At 51.5% G+C, this 19853-nt stretch overlaps 2 protein-coding genes across 3 annotated transcripts in view; both read left to right on the forward strand.

Annotated features, from left to right (window-relative positions):
- Window positions 1–10892, forward strand: part of PODXL2 (podocalyxin like 2) — a 54890-nt gene extending 43998 nt beyond the window's left edge. For both annotated transcript variants that reach the window (XM_019718599.2, XM_019718598.2), the window contains exons 5-8: window positions 6480–6636; window positions 7211–7272; window positions 9624–9803; window positions 10438–10892. In XM_019718599.2, coding sequence (XP_019574158.2) covers window positions 6480–6636; window positions 7211–7272; window positions 9624–9803; window positions 10438–10650 — 612 coding nt within the window. In that variant the 3' untranslated portion in view covers window positions 10651–10892. The remainder of the gene's footprint in view (window positions 1–6479; window positions 6637–7210; window positions 7273–9623; window positions 9804–10437) is intronic.
- A 387-nt stretch (window positions 10893–11279) lies between these two features.
- ABTB1 (ankyrin repeat and BTB domain containing 1) lies at window positions 11280–18143 on the forward strand. The gene is given in 17 exon segments (XM_074339772.1): window positions 11280–11401; window positions 12296–12355; window positions 12971–12990; window positions 13560–13598; window positions 13601–13700; window positions 13864–14047; window positions 14049–14110; window positions 14112–14167; window positions 14567–14600; window positions 14602–14681; window positions 14768–14889; window positions 15179–15277; window positions 15383–15552; window positions 16987–17052; window positions 17054–17113; window positions 17115–17184; window positions 17270–18143. Coding segments are annotated over 17 exon segments (1551 nt in total). The 3' UTR covers window positions 17477–18143.
- The last annotated feature ends 1710 nt before the right edge of the window (window positions 18144–19853 follow it).

Below are 19853 nucleotides of genomic sequence, written 5' to 3' on the forward strand. Positions count from 1 at the left end.
ACATTATGGTGTGTCCTCATCCACCTTATTCATGGGATCTGGCACCATGCGACTTCTGACTCTTCCCAAAGTCAAAATGATTTGGGACATCGAGGCAGCCACAACAGCACAATTAAAGACACTCACGAAAGAGGACTTCCAGAACTGCTTCAGAAAGTGGCAAGAACGATGGGCTAAGTGTATTTGAAGCGAGGGGGAGTATTTTGAGGGGGAAATGGCAATGTATCTTTTACTATGATACATTTTTTTAATTTAAACATTCACTGTATGTTTTGATCACACCTCGTACATGCATGTGTTTAACCCGAAAGTGACCAATGAGGTGTTTTCTTTCCAGCATCATTATAAACGGATGTATTTTAACATATTGATTTGTTTTCATCCACTGCACTTATTATTCTTATTGATGCTCAAATGCCCTGTCTTTACTCAGCGAAAGCCTCTTTGTGTTGGATTCTGAGTCCTTTCAACCAACCTATTAGTATTTGGTAGTTTATTCTAATAAGATGTTCCAGGCTCATCTTGTATGTTCCCTCCCCCAGACACAGAATCAACATTTCTCCAAGCTCTCATTCCTTTTCTTGAAAAATGGTACTTAGAGACCACAGTAAAGGTAAAGGGTACCTTTAAATATTTGGTATACATACTTGAACAATAAAGTCTAAAGATAATATATCTCTTCTCTTTTCAAATGACACGTAGGTGTTAAAATGCTTTCATTCTGCTTTCCCTTTTTTTGTCTTACTATTCTCATCTAATATTTGTTATCTACCTAATAATTAGTCATTATTTTTATGGTGGAATTTTTTATGGTGTTAAAAAAACTAACTTAAAATGTACCATCTTAATCATTTTTAAGTATACAGTTGTGTTAAGTGTATTAACATTGTTGTGAAACAGATCTCTGGAACTTTTTCATCTTGCAAAACTGAAACTCTGTACTTATTAAACAGCTCCCTCCTTCCCCACCCCTTCAGCCCCTGGCAACCAATGTTCTACTTTCTGTTTCTGACTTTGACTCCTCTAGGGACTTCATATAAGTGGTATCTTACAGTATTTGTTTTGGCTTAGTTCACTTAGCATAATATTCTCAAGGTCCATCCATATTGCAGCATGTGTCAGAATTTCTTTCCTTTTTAAGGCTGAATAATATTCCATTGCATTGACAGACCACATTTTGTTTGTGCATTCATCCATCAATGGATAGTTTGGTTTCCACCTTTTGGCTATATGAATAATGCTGCTATGAACATGGGTGTACAAATATCTCTTCAAGACCCTGCTTTCAGTTATTTTGGGTATATACCCAAAGTGGAATTACTGGATCATATAGTAATTCTATTTTTAATTTTTTGAGTTACTGGCATACTGTTTTCTACAGTGGCTGCACCATTTTACATCCTTATCAACAGTGGACAAGGGTGCCAATTTCTCCACATCCTCACCAACACTTGTTATTTCCTGGTTTTTTGGTAATGGGTGTGAGGTGGAATCTTATTATGGGTTTGATTTGTACTTCTCTGAAGATTAATGATGTTGAACATGTCATTATTATTAACAGTCAATGCTTATTTCACTTTATCAATGTATTCATTTCTTTGCTGACTTGTCTTCTCACATCCCCACTCCTTTCTTCTGGGTTTAACTTCCTTTTCCCTGAAATATATCTTTAGTGGCGCTTTCTGCAAAGATATCTCAGCCTTTTATTTATGTAAAAATGCCTTTAATTTTCTCGTTTTTTTTTCTATCTTTTTATTTTGATATAATTTCAAATTTACAGAAAGAATAGTACAAAGAAACCCATATAACCTTCAGCCAGATTCACCAATTATTATCATTTTTTCAAACCATTTGAGAGTAAGGTGAAGACATCATTCCCTTTTTCTCCTATCCCTAGGTACATTAGTATTTCCTCAGAATAAGTATTCATTTTTTAGACAACTATAGTACAATTATCAAAATCAGGACATTAGCACTGATTGAAAACTGTAATCTATAGACCTTATTTAGGTTATACTAGTGGCCCAATAATGTTCTTTTTAGCTTCTTTTCTCCTGGTTCAGGATCTAATCCAGGATCATACATTGCATTTGGTTGTCATGTCTCTTTACTTAATCTGGAAGAAAAGTTACTCAGCCTTTCTTTGTGTTTAATGACCTTGACATTATCAAAGAGTAATAGGAGTAATGTGCATAAAAAATAATGGGGCTATATATAGAGAACATGTCTTCAGAAAAAGAGAGAAAAGTGCTCACAGTCTCACAGGGAAGGTCTTTCAAGTTAGAGCTTTAGTTTGAGGAATTTGATCCTCGTGGTCTAGACAGACTCACTGGCTTCTCCAATTTTACCTAAAATATCATAGTTTATTAGTTCCCCTTTTGGTGTACTTATAAACTTGAAATATAGTTAGGTTTATTTGTTTCTGTTTGTGTTCAATTTTAGTTTTTTCCTCATCTTTGTTGATTTAATTGTGTTTTTGAGTATGTAAAACATTACTGTGGTTCTAAACATCTAAATGATACACAAATGTATATTTAAAGAACTACCATTCTCCCCATCATTTCTTTTGTTCCATCTCCACCCATTCCTTCTGTGTAACCAATCTCATTAGTTTCTGGTTATCTTTCCTGGGTTTCTTTTTATAGAAATAAGCAGATGTATAATTTCTTCTTTCTTTCTTGCAGAAAAGGTAGCATACTATTTATGTTTGTATTCATTTGCTAGGGCTGTCATAACAAAGTACCACAGACTGGGTGGCTTAAGCAATAGAAATTTATTTCCTCACAGTCCTGGAGGCTGAAGATCCAAGATCAAGGTGTTGGCAGGTTTGCTTTCTCCTGAGCCCTCTCTCCTTGGTTGCAGATGGCTGTCTTCTCCCTCTGTCCTCACATGGTCCTTCCTCTGTTTGTATCTATGTCCTAATCTCCTCCTCTTGTAAGAACACCAGTCATTGGATTAGAGCCCACCCTAATGACCTCATTTTAACTTAATCACCTCTTAAAGGCCCTATATCCAAGTACAGCCATATCTTAGATACTGGGGGTTAGGGCTTCAACAACTCAGTCCATAAAAATACTCTTTCATTTTGCTTTTTCCGCTTAACAATATATTCTGGAAATCACTGTATGTCAGTTTATGGAGGTAATTCTTAATCATTTTTTGTACAACTGAATAATACTCCATTATGTATGTGTACCACAGTTTATTCATCACATTTCCTTTGTATGGGAATTTGGGTGGTTTCCAACATTCTATAAGTACTTACAGTGCTGCAATTAATAATATACTGTACATGTATTTTTGTGTCGTTGGTATATATATTCAGAGTAAATTCTTAGAACTGGGATTGCATATGCAGTTTGTTATATATTGCCAAATTTCCATTGCTCTTCGTTGTTATTGTAACTTTGTTGGGCCTTATTTTTCCATCTATAGTGTCTTTTAATAACACTTTTATATTTTCTATGTCTTTAAAATCTCTCTGATGCATTCTGGGTGATTTCCTAGCTCTAACTTCCAAATGAATAACTCTCCTCAGTTGTGTCTAATTTTATGTTTGACCCATCCAATTGAGTCTTTAATATAGATAACTGTTTTATATTTTTAGAGTTTCTGTTTGGTTTCAAATCTCTCCCTTTTTTCATTTTGTTCTCTTCTTTCTTAATGGTTTCTTTTCCTTCTTTAATTATTTTAAACATATATATTTTATAATCGCTTTCATATTTAGTGATAACACATCTTGTCATGTCAGTCCTCCTATCTGTTGCATTTGTGCCTTGTTCCCTCCTATGGCTCATCATTTATTGTGATCTCATTTTCAACCCCAGGTTATAAAAGAATTCCTACAGAATGGTTTCAAGGAACCATCAGGAGTTCCAGTAGTCCCAGATCAGCTTCAATCTTAATTTCTTGGTTTGGATTTATATGCCACAAAGGACTACAAGTTTGGGCTCCACACCCAGGTGAAGTGCAAGCCTGGGTTTTAAGTGATCTTAGGTAACCTTTTTTTCTCCTTCCCATGGACACAGGCACACCCTTTGCAGCTCTTCTAGGTGAGTGGGAAGTTTTTCAAGTCCCCATTTCACTGAAAGGGCTGCTCTTTGAGGCTCTATCCTGGTACTCTGCTGTGTTCTCCACCTTGCTTGGAGCAGGAACACATTTCCTGTTTCCATGTGAGCATTGAAAGCCAGGCCTCCAGCTCCTGGATCCTATATCTGGGTCCTGGAACCCCAGGAATTATTATGGCTTTAGTGCCTGCTTACTCTTCCGGCTTTGAGTTCCCTCTGTTTCTGCCTCCTTTGAGCTTAAGCTTGAACAGCTTTTAGAACATCTTCATTGTTTTATTGTATTTTATCTAGTATTTCTATGTGTTTGTAGCAAGGTGGGACAGTAGGACTTCAGTTCCATCTGCCATATTGCCAAAAATCAAAATGATCTGATGGGTAATGAATGACATGTCCCTTCCTGTTTGCCATAAGCACCATCCTAATGGAGCTGCAGCCCCTACAGTGGGAGCAACTGTGTGATGTGCAAGAAGGATCATCTGCCCAGCAGTCAACAGGGAACTTAGAGTGACACCCACAAGTACTGCACTTCGGGAAAGCTCTAAAACTTCCAATACACACCCAGAAAAACCCACAGATCTGCAGTGTACAGCTTGATGGGTTGCCTCGCTGAAGACCACAGACTCACAATATCAATTCTGGGAGAATCTGATGACTATGTATTTCATATCATTTATGTTTTAGGTGGGAGCTGAGTGTCAGTGGCTGGGAGAGCAACCCTGGCTTTGGAATCTAAGTAATCTGGGTTCAGATCCTGGTTATGCCATTTGTCAGCTCCATGACCTTTAGCAAAATACTACACTTCTCTGAGCCTCAATTTCCCCATATCAAAATGTGGGCATTGGTCCTAACACCCTGAGCTTACTGTGAGGATTAAGTCGTACAGACAGTTGGACCCAGGAAAATGTAGGGCATGCACAGGGAGGGAGGAGGCACTGCCCATGGCAGGAGGGTGTTTTTTTCTGCAAGCACTGGGGCTGCTGGTTCACAGTGCATTCACCCTGCACCCTGCTCAGGCATATGCAGGCATGCACCCCTACCCTATCCATACACACACATGTGAAGGTAGTAAGAACCATTTCAGGAATTAGGGCTTTCCCAGCTGCATGTGGCTATCTCCAGGTACCAATTTTCTCCCAGATTCAGAACTTAGTTGGGTTTCTGTTAGGCCAGTGAGTGCCAAGTCTTGACCCTGAACTTAGCACTTGTCATAGTATCAAGGAACTTCAGTCACCCTGGTGACCTTCAGGTTGGCATGACAACCAAGGAAAGCTCATTAGCTTGGGCTCTAGCATAAAGGAGATTAGGAATGTCGGGGGGGGGGGGGGTACAATGGGAGTGTTCTGGTGAGACCTCATGGGCAGCCTTGGCTTGCAGCTTTACAGCAGGGCACTTAAGAGAGAGCTGAGCAGCTGGGAGATGGGTGTCTGGCTGGGAACTTTAGATGCCAGGAACAGGGAGATTGTTGACTTCCCAGTTACAGGAGGGAGAAGGCTGCTGGAGAAGAGCAGGGGGTTGGGGAGCTGAGGGGTGGGGGGAGCAGCCACAGGGCCAAAGGATGGTCTCTTCCCAGATGGGGCTAGGTAGGGACAGTGGCAGGCTGGGAACAAGAAGCAGGGTCTTGGCCTCCAGCCCCAGGCTGAGATCTGCCACTCACCGAGCTCCTGCTCAGTGCTAAAAAAAAAAGAAAAAAAAAAGAAAAATTATGTCATTACATATATACAAGATCAAGAAAATCTAAACAGTTCAAGAGAGTATCAGATGAGAAAGAAGTCTCCTTATATTCCTCCTCCTGCTCCCAGTCCTGCTTCTGGGGAGGTTACCATTTTAACCATCTCTGTTTTAGTTCTTCTGGTTACCAGAACCACTGTTAGAGTACTCAGATATCTTTCTTGATTCCCCAAGTTTGTGCTGTATGTCTGCAAAGACAGATGAGAGATAAGCATGGTTAGACTGCTTCCCCAAACCTCTCCTCCTGGTTTTTGGTGGCTGCACACATCTTTTGGTGCATTACCCCTACCCTCACACTATACTTGAACATGCAGGCACCATGGGCAATCTTCCGTACTCCTTCACATGCTATACACCCGCTTCCTGGACTTGTCATCATATATGGTCTGTCTCCCCACAGTTCAACTGGGAGTATCCTTGGACAGGCCCCACACCCTCCTCCTGGTGCAAAGCCAGAGCGAGAGACGCACATGGATGCCTGTAGGGAACAAACCCACAGCTTTCACGAAGGCCAAGCTTACAGCTTTTTCAAGCTGTCCAAAGCATTGCCCTCGGGAATAGCTAGATAACCTTTCCCAGTGTTTGGCCTCTGGGTAGAGTTTGGAGTGGGGGGCTGAGCCTAAAGGCAGGGGTGAGTAGAGCCGTCTCCCTCACTGAGCATAGGCTCTCTTTGTGCTCCTGTAGGAGGTGTTCCGGCAGCACCGGGGGCTGCAGCTCTTGGCCCTGGTGGAGGAGGTGCTGCCGCGCCATGGCAGCGACCACCACGGGGACTGGCACATCTCCCTGAGCAAGCCCAGTGAGAAGGAGCAGCACCTTCTAATGACCTTAGTGGGCAAGCAGGGTGAGTGAGGGGGCACCCACAGGAGGGGTGTGTTAGCATGTCTGGGGAGAGGGTCCAGGAAGGCAGTGGGAGACAGGTTGGTTTGACATTTCCGGAGGCCATAGGAGCTCTCCAACAGAACTGTGGAAAAGTGCAGCCAAGGCTAGTGGACATGGACCTCTAGGATAACAGGATGAAAGTTGGACTCCCTAGTTTAGGGTCTGGGAGTACCCATAAGCTTGGAGACAGGAGGAGGGTGAGAACACTGGGAACAGGAGAGGGAAGAGGTGGTTTCAGCATATAGTTGCCAGACAATGGCACTGCACACTGTGGGGTGGGCTGAGAATGTAGCCTTTTGGGCCCATGGAAATGACTGCCTGGTATCACACCTGTCACATTGTGGGCACACCCTGAATCTTTTTAATGAGTCAAACTGGGCAGCAAGCAGAGGAGAGTGGGCATGTATGCCTCATGAGGACTGTGTGTGGTCAGGAGCCAGGGAGTGAGGCTCTGGAAGCTCATCCCAGGGGCCTGGGAGCCTGCAGGGTCTGTACTGCAGTGGCCAAGGCTGTGCTGATGATGGTGTCTCCCCCAGGGGTGGTGCCCACTCAAGATGTCCTTTCCATGCTGGGTGACATCCGCAGGAGTCTGGTGGAGGTAAGAGGACAGAGAGAGCTCTCCTCCTGTTCCTTAAATCTCTGGGAGCAGGGCTGCCTACCCTGAGGGCAGGAGGCGGCCTGTACTGTGCAATGCAAAGGAGCAAAACACAGACTCGCTTTGCAGCTCTTCCTTTCAGGTCTCCTTCTCATAAGACACAGTTCTCATGGGAGAGACAAAGTATATGAGCACTTAACTACCAACTGTACCATACATGGGACAGCCAGGGGCAGAAAGGGGCCACAGAGGGAGTGGTGGTCAGGAGAGGATTCACAGGGGAGGGGACCTCTGAGGGGCATCTTGACATTTAGGTGGGAGTTTTCTGGGTAGACACACCCAGAGAAACACCATGTCTGGCCAAGGAGCTGTACAGAAGCCTGGTGGGTAGGAGCACGTACTGCAGCTTCAGAACCACAGAAGAAAGCACGAGGGGCCTGGACAGGCTTTGGAAACCATGGGAGTCTGCAGTGCTTGGCCATCTGGGATTGAAGGGCGGGGCTCAGCACAGCAGACAGCGCTGCCTTCTGGAGAGGCACCCCTGACCCAGCACCTGGCCCTTCCTGGACACCTGGGCTGAGGAAACAGGCTAGCCAGCCTCGCCTCCTGAGCTGCTTGCTGCACCTGTGCAGAGTGGAGCAGAGCCATGGCTGATGGGAGGGGCAGGTCCCCATTGGTCCTCCTGCCCTTCATTCCACCTTCCTTCATGAGGACAGTCACCATCTCCACCAAAACCCCATCCACTCACTGTGAAACCATGATCTGTCTTCAGTTCTCCCCCTGGGGGGCTGTGCACTATTTGACAGCAAAGATGAGCTGTGCATGGCTGTGGCTGCCCCCTTGTCTAGTAATGCAAGGCTGAGGAGTGGATGACATGGGGGTTCTGTTTTTTCTGATAAGCATGTTGAGTACTTACTGAGTGCCATACTGTGCTGGGTTCCCTCACCACCACCCCAGGGCTTGTGAGCATTAAGTAAGGCACCCTGTTGAGTACTTTTGGTACTCCATTTAAGATGAGAGCTGGAGCCCAGAGAAGGGTGGTGACTTACCTGCGATTGCACAGATAGTAGTGGTAGAGCCAGGTTTTGGACTAGGCCTGAATGACTCAAGACCCTGGGCTTTCACCACGATGCTGTATTTATACCACCCAGATGGTTTCTGAGAGCTATTCGGGTTGTGATTGTCTGAGTTCGTGAACACTGGGAGCTGGTGGGAACGGGCTGACCTTGACCTTTTTTTACAGACTCTCCTGCCTCTTTTCCCAGCCCTGGGTGTTCTAGCTTTACTGGACACTTCATTCTGACTGACGTGGCCAAAAGGAATGCTAGGCCTTTGGAAGTATATTAGTGGGAAAATATAGCAAGTTCTAGCTATATTGAAAAATGGACGCTTGATAACTTAAGTCAATAGAGAAAAGTACTGGAAATATACAGTTCACAGAAACCAAGGAAGAACTGAACAACTGGCCTAACAAAGGGGAGCACAAGGCAGAAAGGGGGCTCCCAGGTCTCTGTACCAGGAGCCAGGAGCCAGTACCTTCACCCTGGCACCTGTCATCTGAGGAGGGCACCTTACTTTCTTTGCTCTCCTCTGCCTGGATGCTGATTTCTGGAGAAAACATCTGCTGGGCCAGGTCAAGGCACAGCAGCCTCTGGGCCAGAGAAATCGGGCCCACCCAAGACAACCTGTAGTGTTGGAGTCGCGCTGGGCAGCTAAACATCACTGGTGACCACTCTAGTTGGAAAAGGGAGGAAGCTGGGAGGCTGGGGGTGGCCCATGATGTGGACTGTTCCCAGCATCGCCTGCACTGTCTCTGGCCCATAATCACCCGAATGATACCAGAATACCCCACCCTCAAGGTGGACGCTGTTGTTTCAGGGGACTGGTTCAGTAGTGGTGTGTGGCAGAGGATGTATGCCGAGATCATAGCTGCCCTTGTCTGTTTTTATTTTTGTTTTTTTTTAATGGGTGGGACAGGTGTGGGGGTCTCTATCTAGTTTGCATCTTGACTGGCAGCATGGGAGGAGCCGGCCTCAGTGGGGGCTCAGGGCCACAACCAGGTGGGTTTAGAGACCAATTTCTGTCCCAGCAGGGTCAGGGTCATGCAGAGCCGTGGTGGTGACGTGAGGGGAGGCCAGGAATGGAGCTGTGGGACAGAGAGGCTTGGAGTTGCCCTCAGGTGCATAGGGTAGGCATAGGGCAGAGACAGTCCCTCAGGAACACAGCTTCAGGAGCCAGGAGTGTGCCAGCTCCTCAAAGCCTGTTCCTGTCCCTAAACCCCAACCCCACGGGCCTGTGAGGAGCCATAGTACCGCTGGACCTCAGCTGAGGAGCCTGGCTTCTCCTGCCCCCAGATTGGCATCCAGAACTACTCCATGACAAGCAGCTGCCAGGCCCGGGCCAGCCAGGTGCGTAGCGACTATGGAACACTCTTTGTGGTGCTGGTGGTCATCGGTGCCATCTGTGTCGTTATCATCGTGCTGGGCCTGCTCTACAACTGCTGGCAGCGCCGGCTGCCCAAACTCAAACACGTGGTGAGTGTAGGGGGCAGGTGGGGCAGGGGTCCTGGACTGGGGGTGGTGCAGGTGGAATGGGAGTGCCCAGCGAGATCCATCATCTGGAGACTCAGTGTCCTCATCTCAGGTGGGCTGGCAGTGGTTATCCTGGGATGGGGTACTGCAGGTGAGGCCATTTGTCCAGTGCCTGCATCCCAGTTGCCCCTCTGTGCAGGGCACCAGCCCCACCCACAGGGGTCCTCCATGGCACTAGCCCCTCCTGGGGGCAGGCCTGAGCTTATCTGCATGTCTCAGCAGAGAAGCTCTGGGTCAGTAGTGCCCAGGGGTCATGAAAAGGTTCCCCACAAAGGAGAGGGTATGGCAGGACTTCTGTGTTCTCTGGAGTCTATAAAGAGGCCGTTGGAAGGGGTCAGCTGGTACCACAAGCTTGTTTAGTCAAAGGATCAATAGAATTATTTAAAGAAAGGAGTTGAGCTGTGGAGAAAGTGGCATCTGTGCGGGGTTCCCTGTGTAGAGCTTGACACAAAGGGAAGGAACAATTAAGTGACTTGTTCAAGGTCACAGGCCAGGTCAATGGGAAACGTGCAGCTGGTGGGGCAGAGGGGGGCCAGGGCCTTCCGCGCTCGCCCAGCGGCCCTATCCCGGCCCGCAGTCGCACGGCGAGGAGCTGCGCTTCGTAGAGAACGGCTGCCACGACAACCCCACGCTGGACGTGGCCAGCGACAGCCAGTCGGAGATGCAGGAGAAGCAGCCCAGCCTGAATGGCGGCGGGGCAGTCAACGGCCCAGGGGGCTGGAGCGCGCTCATGGGAGGCAAGCGGGACCCCGAGGACTCGGACGTATTTGAGGAGGACACGCACCTGTGAGCGCGCGCGCCGGCGCTGCGCCGGGACCAGCAGGCTGACCCGGGGCGTATACAGTCGCGCCCCCTCTCTCCCAGCCCGCCGCTCCCCTGCAGCCGGGCCCCCAGTGTCGCCTCCTGCTTCCCACCAACCCTCGGTACAGTCTTGGCACAGCCCTCCCCTCCCCCTACCCGACGCCTCGAGACGCCAGTCCTGGGACCCCCATTAAAGCCGCCTCCCGGAGCCCACGCCGGGCCCAGCCCGTCCGCCTGCCCGACTCGTTCTTGCTCTGGGGCGGGGGGCGGGCGGGGCGAGCGGGGCGGGGCTGGTGCCTATTTACATCCGGCCCGGGCGCGCCGAAGCCGCTGCTTTCTCTGCTCCCTGAGGTCGTTCGGCTTGTGTCCGCCCACGGATACCAGCGACCTCTCCGCCAGCTGCCGGAAGGGGGACGTGGCCCGAGTGCGGTGAGGACCCCGCTGCCCCGGAGGGGTGCGGGTGGTGTGTGCGGCGCCCTCAGAGGCGTGCAGGGGCGACCACAGGACGGACTGGCGCCTTGGCAACAGCACCCGACCCATTGCAGACCACAAGTCAACAGGCATCTGGGCGCCGAAGCCAGAACCCGGAGGCTGACGGGGACCGCGGCAGCCTTACAAATGGGCGTGCATGGAGGCGGGGTGCTTCTGATGATTTACTCCGGGAGGTCCCGGAGCCCGTCCTGGAAGAGAGGACTTGCCACACGGAGGCCCAAAGTTGAAGTGGGCGGAGAGAAGTGGAGGTTCGCCCTCTGAGCACTTGGGGCCAGAGGCCATACTGGGGTCCGGCCTGGGACTCCTGACGTGGCTCCTCTCTCTGGTTCCTCTGGACCTGGCGCTGGGAACACCTAGGACCCAGAAGTAGCCTCTGGTCCCTGGGGATTCGGAAACTCCTAAATACAGCTAAAGCAAGTCTGGCACTGAAATCGCCATCCCCTTGGGCCTGGCGGGAAGGGAGAGGCTGCCCCATTGGGATATGGGACACCGCTCTTCCTTGGCCCTTCATTCCCCATTACTTACTCCCACAGCTTCTCTGGGTCCCTCCCTGCAGCAGGTGCCACTTAGGAGTTAGTTGATAACTCCCAAAGCTGAATACTACTGAGCCCTTCAGTATCCAACCTGGACATCCGCCCAGGCTGTCCTGCTCAGTAAGGGTTCCACCACCATCTATGGTGATCCCCTTACCTTGACATCTCACCAGCTACCTGTCTCCTGACTTGCTCCTTCTAGAATCTGTCTACTTTTTGCTCGCTTCCACACCACCAGGATGCCTGCAGCAGCCTCCTCTGGTTCCCCTGCCTCAAGCAGCCAGAGGCCCCGGGCAGAAGCAAAGGCCCCACTACTTCCTCCTCTCCCCCAAATGCCTTCAGAACAGAGGCTCAGCCTCTTCAGCTCTGGGGCCTGGCCTCTGATACTCAGGGTCTGCCTTTTGTGTTCCCACCTCCACACCTTGCCTGTGCTGGTCCCTTTGTTTGGAATGTTTTTCCTTCTCTGGTTTAACCTGTCACCTGCCCTCATTTGGAGGAGCCTTCCTTTAGCTAAAAAGGATGTCTTACCTCCTCCCTGGTCCATGGGTCTCCTCTCCCAGACCATGAGCCTCATAATCCCAGGCTCTGACCTCCCCCCTCCCTGCCCAGGTACCTGCTAGAACAGCGAGACGAGGTGAATATATGGGACAAGTGGGACAGCACCCCCTTGTGAGTGTCAGGTGGATGGGGGGTCAGGGTAGGTGGGCAGCCTCTTCAGTCCTGACAACTGCCTCCTGGTACTCCTACCCCTCTGGTACTACGCCTGCCTATGTGGGCATGAGGACCTGGTGCTCTACCTTCTGACCAATGGTGAGAGAGGGGGATGGGGCAGTGGGGGTGTGTGTGTACACATATGCAAGGGCTCCAAGGCGCATGTACACATTTGCAAACACCCTTGAGTTCTCTCTTTCCTTCACCCCTACACCCAGTCAGCAAACTGTTAACTCTACTTTCAGAACCTGTTCTCTCCTCTGCCCTCTTCCCATCTCCACTGCTCCTACCCAGCCCAGCGACAGCACCTCTCCCTGGACCATCTCTCCCTGGATGCACTGCCAACCTCTTCACTGGTCTTACGGCTGCCCCTTCTGCCCCACCTACAGTCTGTTTTCTATATCACAGCCAAGTCGAGCTCAACAAATTTAGTGGGCTTATCAAAATCCTCTGATGGCTTCCAACAGCATTTAGCATACAACTAGAATGCCTGGCTTTGCCTGGGAGCTACTACACGACCTGCTTCTTCCACTCTGGCCGCTCTTTGGCTCTCCCTTGTGCTTACTGTTCCAGCCACACTGACCTTCTCTCTGGTGCGCCAGTGCTCCAAGCTTGCTCCTACCTCAGGGCCTTCTCACTTGCTATTCTTCCTGCTTTGACTGCCCTTTCCCAGGTCTTTGTGTGGCTGACTCCCTCATGTTAATCAAGTTTCTGCACATTGTCACCACTACAGTGCCCTTCCATGGTCTCCCTATGTGGCAGCTGTCATCACTGTCACTCTTTTTCTGGCTTTGTTTTTCTTCATAGCACTTAATACCATTTGTTAATCTATTTATTGTCCTACCCCACTAAAGTGTCACTTCAGTGACCTGTCTATAGCAGTGTCCCCAGCGCACAGAACAGGGCCAGCCTCTGAGCCTACTCTTTTTAGTATAGTCTGTACTATGAGTGAATATGTGCGTGTTAGTGTACTGGGCTGTGCTTGTGTGCCTAGGCCCTGGAAGTGGATGCTGAGATCATTTGGGAAGGGGTCTCCAGGACTTACTGGCCCCACGTGGGGAGGAGGGAAGGAGAAAGATGGAGAGTAGGATTTCCCCAGGCCCTCCCAGCTGCAGTGTGCAGCCCTATGGCCCGACTGATTGATGAGCCCTGCTGCCCTTAGGAGCCTACTGCGAGGTCAACGCTTTACCCGGAGAGCTCTGCCTTATGGGGCTGCAAGTGATAACATCCACTGGGCGCTGCGTGACAAGCAAGTGACAGCCTCCTGTAGGAGGTGGGACTACTACAATGACTTCCTGCACTGGTGAGATGGAGCACAGAGCATCGGGATGGCTTCTGCCCAGTGGCTCTGTGGTGATGGTAGCCTGCAGGGGGCTGAGGGCTCTCCTGTGGGACGGACTGGGGATCTAGAGTAGTGAGACTGAAGTGCGGTGCTCTGCTGAGTCCTTCCACCTGCCCCTCCCCAGGCTTCTAGATCAGGGCATCCACAGTAATGTGGTCTTTGTGGTACACGGGAAGCCCTTCCAGGCCCATCGCTGCATCCTGGGTGCACACAGCGCCTACTTCGCCAATGTGCTGGACACCAAATGGAAGGGCAAGAGCGTCATCGTCCTCAGGCACCCACTGGTGCCTCCCTGGGCGAGGGGAGGAAGGGAGTAGAGGGACAGCAGGGGGCTTGTGCTAGGCCACACTTTTAATCTTCCCTCCTGGCTGTCTGCCTGCGGATCAACCCTGTGGCCTTTGGGGCCCTGCTGCAGTACTTGTACACAGGTGACCCCCCAGGCCCAGTCTGGCGGCAGGGAGGGGGCTGCATTTCTGTCCAGCAGCAGACGTGGCTGTGGCCTTGGGTGACCTCTTACTACCTGGTACTTTGTCCCCTGACTGGGAGGTGGTTCCACCTGCCTCCTGGGTTGGGTTGGGAGACAGTGAGCTGGTGTGTCTGCTAAGGAAGAGCTTGTTTCACTCACAAACTGATTGCCCCTCCCATCCATTCTGGAGCCTGTAGAATTCAGACAGTGCCTCTGAATGGAGAAACGAAGGCAGCACGTAGGCCTGGAAGTCCCAGCCCTGCAGCTGAATGGCTTGGTGGGAGTGAGCACTTACAGAACTCTGTCCCTGCATACTGCTAATGGCCCCTCTCAGGACCTGAACCTCACACACTGCTCCCAGGCCACGTGGACGTCGGTGTGGAACACATCAGTGACTGAGCGTCTGGGCAAACAATGCCAGTTATTGGACCTACTCAGCGACCTGGAGGCCAAGTGCAAGGAAGTGTCTGAGTTTGGTTTCTGCAGGCTTTGGGATCCAGGGCTTTGCGGGGGAATTGGCAGGGCCAGCCTGTCCCCTGAAGCTGCACTCTCTCCTGTGCAGTGGCATCTCAGTAAGGCACTTATGTGAAGGTGCTAAGCATCAGGCCCCCAGCCCCAGAAGACCCCCAGCTCAGGTAGGACCTGGCCCTACAGGCCGACTGCGCCCTGCCCCCTGAGCTCTGAGTAAGTGCATGGGGGCCTGGGGCTAGGCCTGGTGGGCAGGAGGTGTGTCTGGGGATGGGGGTATGGTAGGTAAGCCCTACATTTGGGTTCAGTTCTCTGTGGCCTTGAGCCAGTCACTTTCGTTTTCTAAGCCTAATTGTTTACTTTCATTGTTGTTTGTCTTGTATTTTGATCTGCAAATGGGGTGGCAGTCCACCCCTCCAGGATCAAGCTAGAGGAGGCTCTTGGCTGAGGCTGGCCTCTGTCTTCTCTCACTTGTTCTAGTGGTGTCTTCTCTCCCACCCTCCAGGGTGACCTAGGGGAGCTGCCCTTCTCTTGCCCCAGTGGCTTCAACATCTGTCCTGATGTTTGCTTCCGAGTAGAGGGTTGGAGTTATCTCTGCCATAAGGTGCCGTCTGGCATGCCCGTCTCCCAGCCCCTTGCCTTAAGCCCTGGGCCAGCTCCTTTGGGCATCGCCCTGGCCCTGGTCTTTCCTAAGCCCAGCCTTCCCTAGGCCTTCTTCTGTGGCTGCAGTGACTACTTCTGGGCCCTGCTATGTGACCACTTGCAAGAGAATGAAGGGATGGAGGCCTCCGGGGGCCTGCCGGCTGTCACCCTGCACAGCCTCTCACCCGACATCTTCACCCAGGAGCTGTACTACATAGACACCGATCCCACGGCGGTGCGGCTGAGGCAGGCTGTGTGCACTGGGCGGGGGTTTGACAGGGTCAGGACAGGTACACAGCCCATGTCACTGTGGGGCTCCAAGGGCGTGCCCCAGTCCTGATTGGCTCCAAGGGGCAGGTTTTCCATGAGACTGGAGAGGGAGTGTGGGATCCATTTGGAGATTTCTTTCAGGCAGAGGGGGCCTCGGTAGGTTCCAGAACAGGAGTGAGTGAAAAGACCCACGTCATGAGCACATGACACTTGGGGACATAAATGTCAGCCACATGGGGTCCCTAAGTTCTCCAGGATGGGTGGGGTCACTAACCCTGAATTCCCACAACAGCAGGGAGCCCTGAGCCTCCTGCCTCTGGGTTGCTACACATTCCTGGGGTTCCCTATTCTCCCATCCCCTGTTCTCTCACAGCCTCCTTGTATCTTCACCTGCCCGAAGGTCCCCTCTAACACAGGGTGACCTGGGCGGCAGCAGATAGTGCCAAGAATATGCTCTGCTGGGGGGGGGGGGTCGTGTGTGTGTGTGCGCGTGTGTATGAAGGCGACTAATAAAGAGACCCCCAAATATGGTGACTTACAGAATAGAGGTTTGTTTCTCATTCATGTCAACGTGAGTGTTCCCCACCCCACCCCCAAGCAGGTGGCTTACTGGGACCCAGGTTATCCACTCCATCCTGGGCTGCGGGCCATATCCAGCCTGTTTTGTGAATAAAGTTTTGCTGGAAGAGCCACGCCCATTCATTTCTGTGTTGTCCATGGCTGCTTTTGCACGGTGGTAGAGCTGAGCAGAGACCCTCTGGCATGCAGTATTTACCACCTAGCCCTTTAGAGAGCAGTTTTACTGACCCCTCCCCACCTCCTTCATTTCTCCTGCAGCACAGCCCCGCTCTCGGCAGGCTGTCTCCAGCCTGCTCCGTGTGGCCATCTAAAGTCTGGACCAGAGCTGAGCACATGGTCTCTCCCAACACAGGGTACAACTATGGCTATGCCCTAAGTCCCACAGCCTCTGTGGGTGGGAGGGAGCAGTTAAATTGTTACTCCCCCACCCTCAGTAGGGTCCCTGCCTCAGTTTTGACAAGCAACTTTTGTCACTTTTCTGACAGCTTTTCGAGGCAGGCATGATTGTCTGCGCCTCACAGAGGATCTGAGGCACAGAGGTGAAGTAACTTGCCCAAGGTCCCACAGCTAGAATTTTGAGCCCAGATCTGTGTGATTCAGATCTGCCCTGCCTGAGGTATGGGAACCCCAGGCTCTTGTGCCCCTTCTGGTCCCATGGATGCCTGCAGGGATCTGGGCTGTGCACCTGGCATGGGTAGGGAGCTCCTGCTCTGCCTGAAGCCCCCACCCGCTCCCCCATCAGGTCCCAGCCTTGTTGCGAAGCCCCGGACAGGCTTTGGTGACCTCGGGATGCACTCTCCCTCACCCCTTCTTTCACTGCAGCTGCCCCCCCGAGGCAGCCGATGATGTGCTGAGTGTGGCTGACATGTTCCTGTTGCCAGGCCTGAAGTGACTGCGGCCTCAGACTGGCCCAGCTACTGGATGAGGCCAACGTGGTAGGCGTGTGGCGTGACCAAGCTGTTCCGCTTAGCACGTCTCAAGGACCAGTGCACTGAGTATATGGCCAAGGTCATTGAGAAGGTGGGCTGCTGGGAGCTGCAGTGGGTGGGGACAGGCTGCAGGGGGTGGTGGGCAGCAGGGGTGCCCTGAGCCAGCCTGTCCACAGCTGGTGGAGTGGAAGGACTCTGAAGAGGCAGTGCAGGAGGAGGCCAAGGCTGTGGCTGCCTGGCAAGAGCAGGACTCCATCCCCCCGGTGGACGACATCCACTTCCACGTGAGCAGCAGGGTACAGACCTACGGCCACACTGAGGAGACACAGCAGCAGCTCCATGCACTGGAGGACCCGCAGGTGTGCATCGGTCTGGACTGCTGACCACCATTGGGCCAGCTCCTTGCACCCTCCAGGGCATTGTGGGTGGAAGATGCTCAGTAGGGTCCCTCCCCCAGTGTGACTGGGGGGCCCCAGGGAGAGTCACCTAGGGATGAGCCCACTCCCTCCCCCAATTCCTAAACCAACACCCAAGGCTCTAGGGCTGAGCACCACTCAGAGAAACCTGGGGTGGGGTGTCTTAGCACCCCTCCCCAACCCACCCGGCTCTCCCAATTCTGGCTGCTTGCTTCCTAAAACCAAGCCTTCTTCTTCTCCCAGGCACTGATGAGATAGGAAAGTCATAGGTAGTTAGAGACAGGACCGCGGTGGAGGGCATCAAGGCCAGACAAACAATCTCAAAGTGAGATGGGAAAACTGGGGGTAGTCAGGGACACACAGCGAAGGGCCTCAAGGCCAAAGAGAACAGTAACTAACAGAAAAAAAAAAAATGTAGAAAAGGGAACTAGGCGGGAGGGGCTACTGCATCAGACTGCAGAGTCAGCTAAGATACCAGCCCAGGTGCAGGAAGGGGAAGGTTCTTGCGGGGGGCGGGGCGGGGGGAGCCCAACTGGCTCCTGATAAACAACTTAATAAAGATTACGCTCCAAGGACATACAGTCTCCAGCTCAGCTTAGCCTGCGAGGTATTCCGTCCAGATCCCCCTCTCTTCGGAGAGCTGTGCTCTTGTGCTTTTTCGCTTTTGCAGTAAAACTGTTCACTGCTTCAATTTACCTCTCTGGGTCCGTGTTCTCATTCTTCGAGTGTGTGAGGCCACGACCCTCAGGCACAAGACAGCATAATCCTATATCACTGAGACACCCAAGAGGGAGCAGGAGAGTTTGTGTGTCAATAAAGCTTGAATTCACTGTGGAAGCCTGAGCCTGTGGGGAAAGAGGATAGTTCTGGAGTTAGGGCCCCTCATGAGGGCATTTAGGTGCCCAGTAGGTGCTCCTCGCGTTGGGGTGGGGGGAGCATGCCTTGGTTCTATAGGCCTTGAGTAGGCCGTCTCTGTCTGTAGGGCGCTGAAATCTGACAGCTGGACTCTGCCCTCATGGCAGGACTCCCTTCAGAGCACAGATTCCCCCTTGGGCTCCTCTGGATGAAGTCACACTGATCCACCTACCCTCCCTTGGGGGCCCTGGGGCAGGTTTCATGGGGGTGGAGCTGACAAAGGCCATAGAGGCTGTTTCGTCCTCAGGCCAGGTAAGGACTGGCTTCTGAGCCATAAACATTTCCAGCACTCACTATGTACCATACAGCTGTACTGTCTAACCTTCACTGCCCTGCATTTCACAGGCACAGGGCCTGAGACTGTGCCACAGACAGCACCAGGGGAGACAGGTTCTGGCCAGCCTGGCAGCAGCTTGCTCTGCAGTCCCAGGATGAAGGGCAGGGAGGAGTGGGACAGTGAAGTGAAAGGGAGCAGGAGGCCACTGACCCCAGCCTGGGCCCAGCCTGGTTGCCTCCACTCCCCACCCCATAACCACTGGCTGTGTTGGGCCAGGACGGGGCTGAGGACTGAACATCCATTTTCCCTCAGTCACGGGCCAGCCTCCTTGAGGAAGCCATCCCGGTCTCTCCTGCAGGGCAGTGACATCATTAGGGGAGGTCAGGGGTGGCTTTCTCAGGATGCCCTTCTGGCCTACAGTGCCCTCCCCCAATTTGGGCCCCGAGGCCCAGGCAGCCCCACCCCAAGGCCTCTTGGCTCCATTTTGCCCTGGGAATAGCAGGCTGAGATCAGTGGTGTGCACAGCCCTGAGGAAGAGTCGGAAGCTCACTGATCTTTCACAGGCTGAATGCTGGGTATCTTGGCCCTCCCTGCAGTTGTTTCATACTCCTTCTCATCTGTTTACTCTTGTTTATCATTTTCCAGAACTTTTGGAATCTTTTCTCTCCTCAGTGCATTTCATTTGTGTTTGTCTAGTGTGTTGGTCACATGGGGAAACTTATAAGGTCTGAGACCAAGATGAGTGATCAGTAGAACAAGTTGGCAACAGTTACGGGCTGTAGGGGGCGCGCCAAGCTGTCGTAGGTGGTCCTGCGGGGTGGGGGGCTTGTGCAAGGGCCATGGATCTTGAAAAGGCCCAAGGTGAGACTGGAGGGGTTAGCATAGCCAGAGCCCAGGTCCAGGGCCAGAGGCCAGGAGTTCCTGCCTCTTACTGCCTGGTCACCGTTCTTTACCTCAGTTTGCCCTGTCTGTAAATTGAAGAGGATTTTGATAGTGACTCCCTCCTTGCTTGGAGTGTTAATTGAGTTACTACTTGTGAAGGTCTTAGTGCACCTGTTGTAGTGAACCTGGTGTGTTTATATATGCTGGGCCCCACCTAGGGAGTTGTGAGCAGGGAGTGATAAGGCTGACTTGCGTCTGAAAGTTCACTCT

This window comes from Rhinolophus sinicus, linkage group LG09, assembly GCF_036562045.2.
Source record: "Rhinolophus sinicus isolate RSC01 linkage group LG09, ASM3656204v1, whole genome shotgun sequence".
Classification (NCBI taxonomy): Eukaryota; Metazoa; Chordata; class Mammalia; order Chiroptera; family Rhinolophidae; genus Rhinolophus; species Rhinolophus sinicus.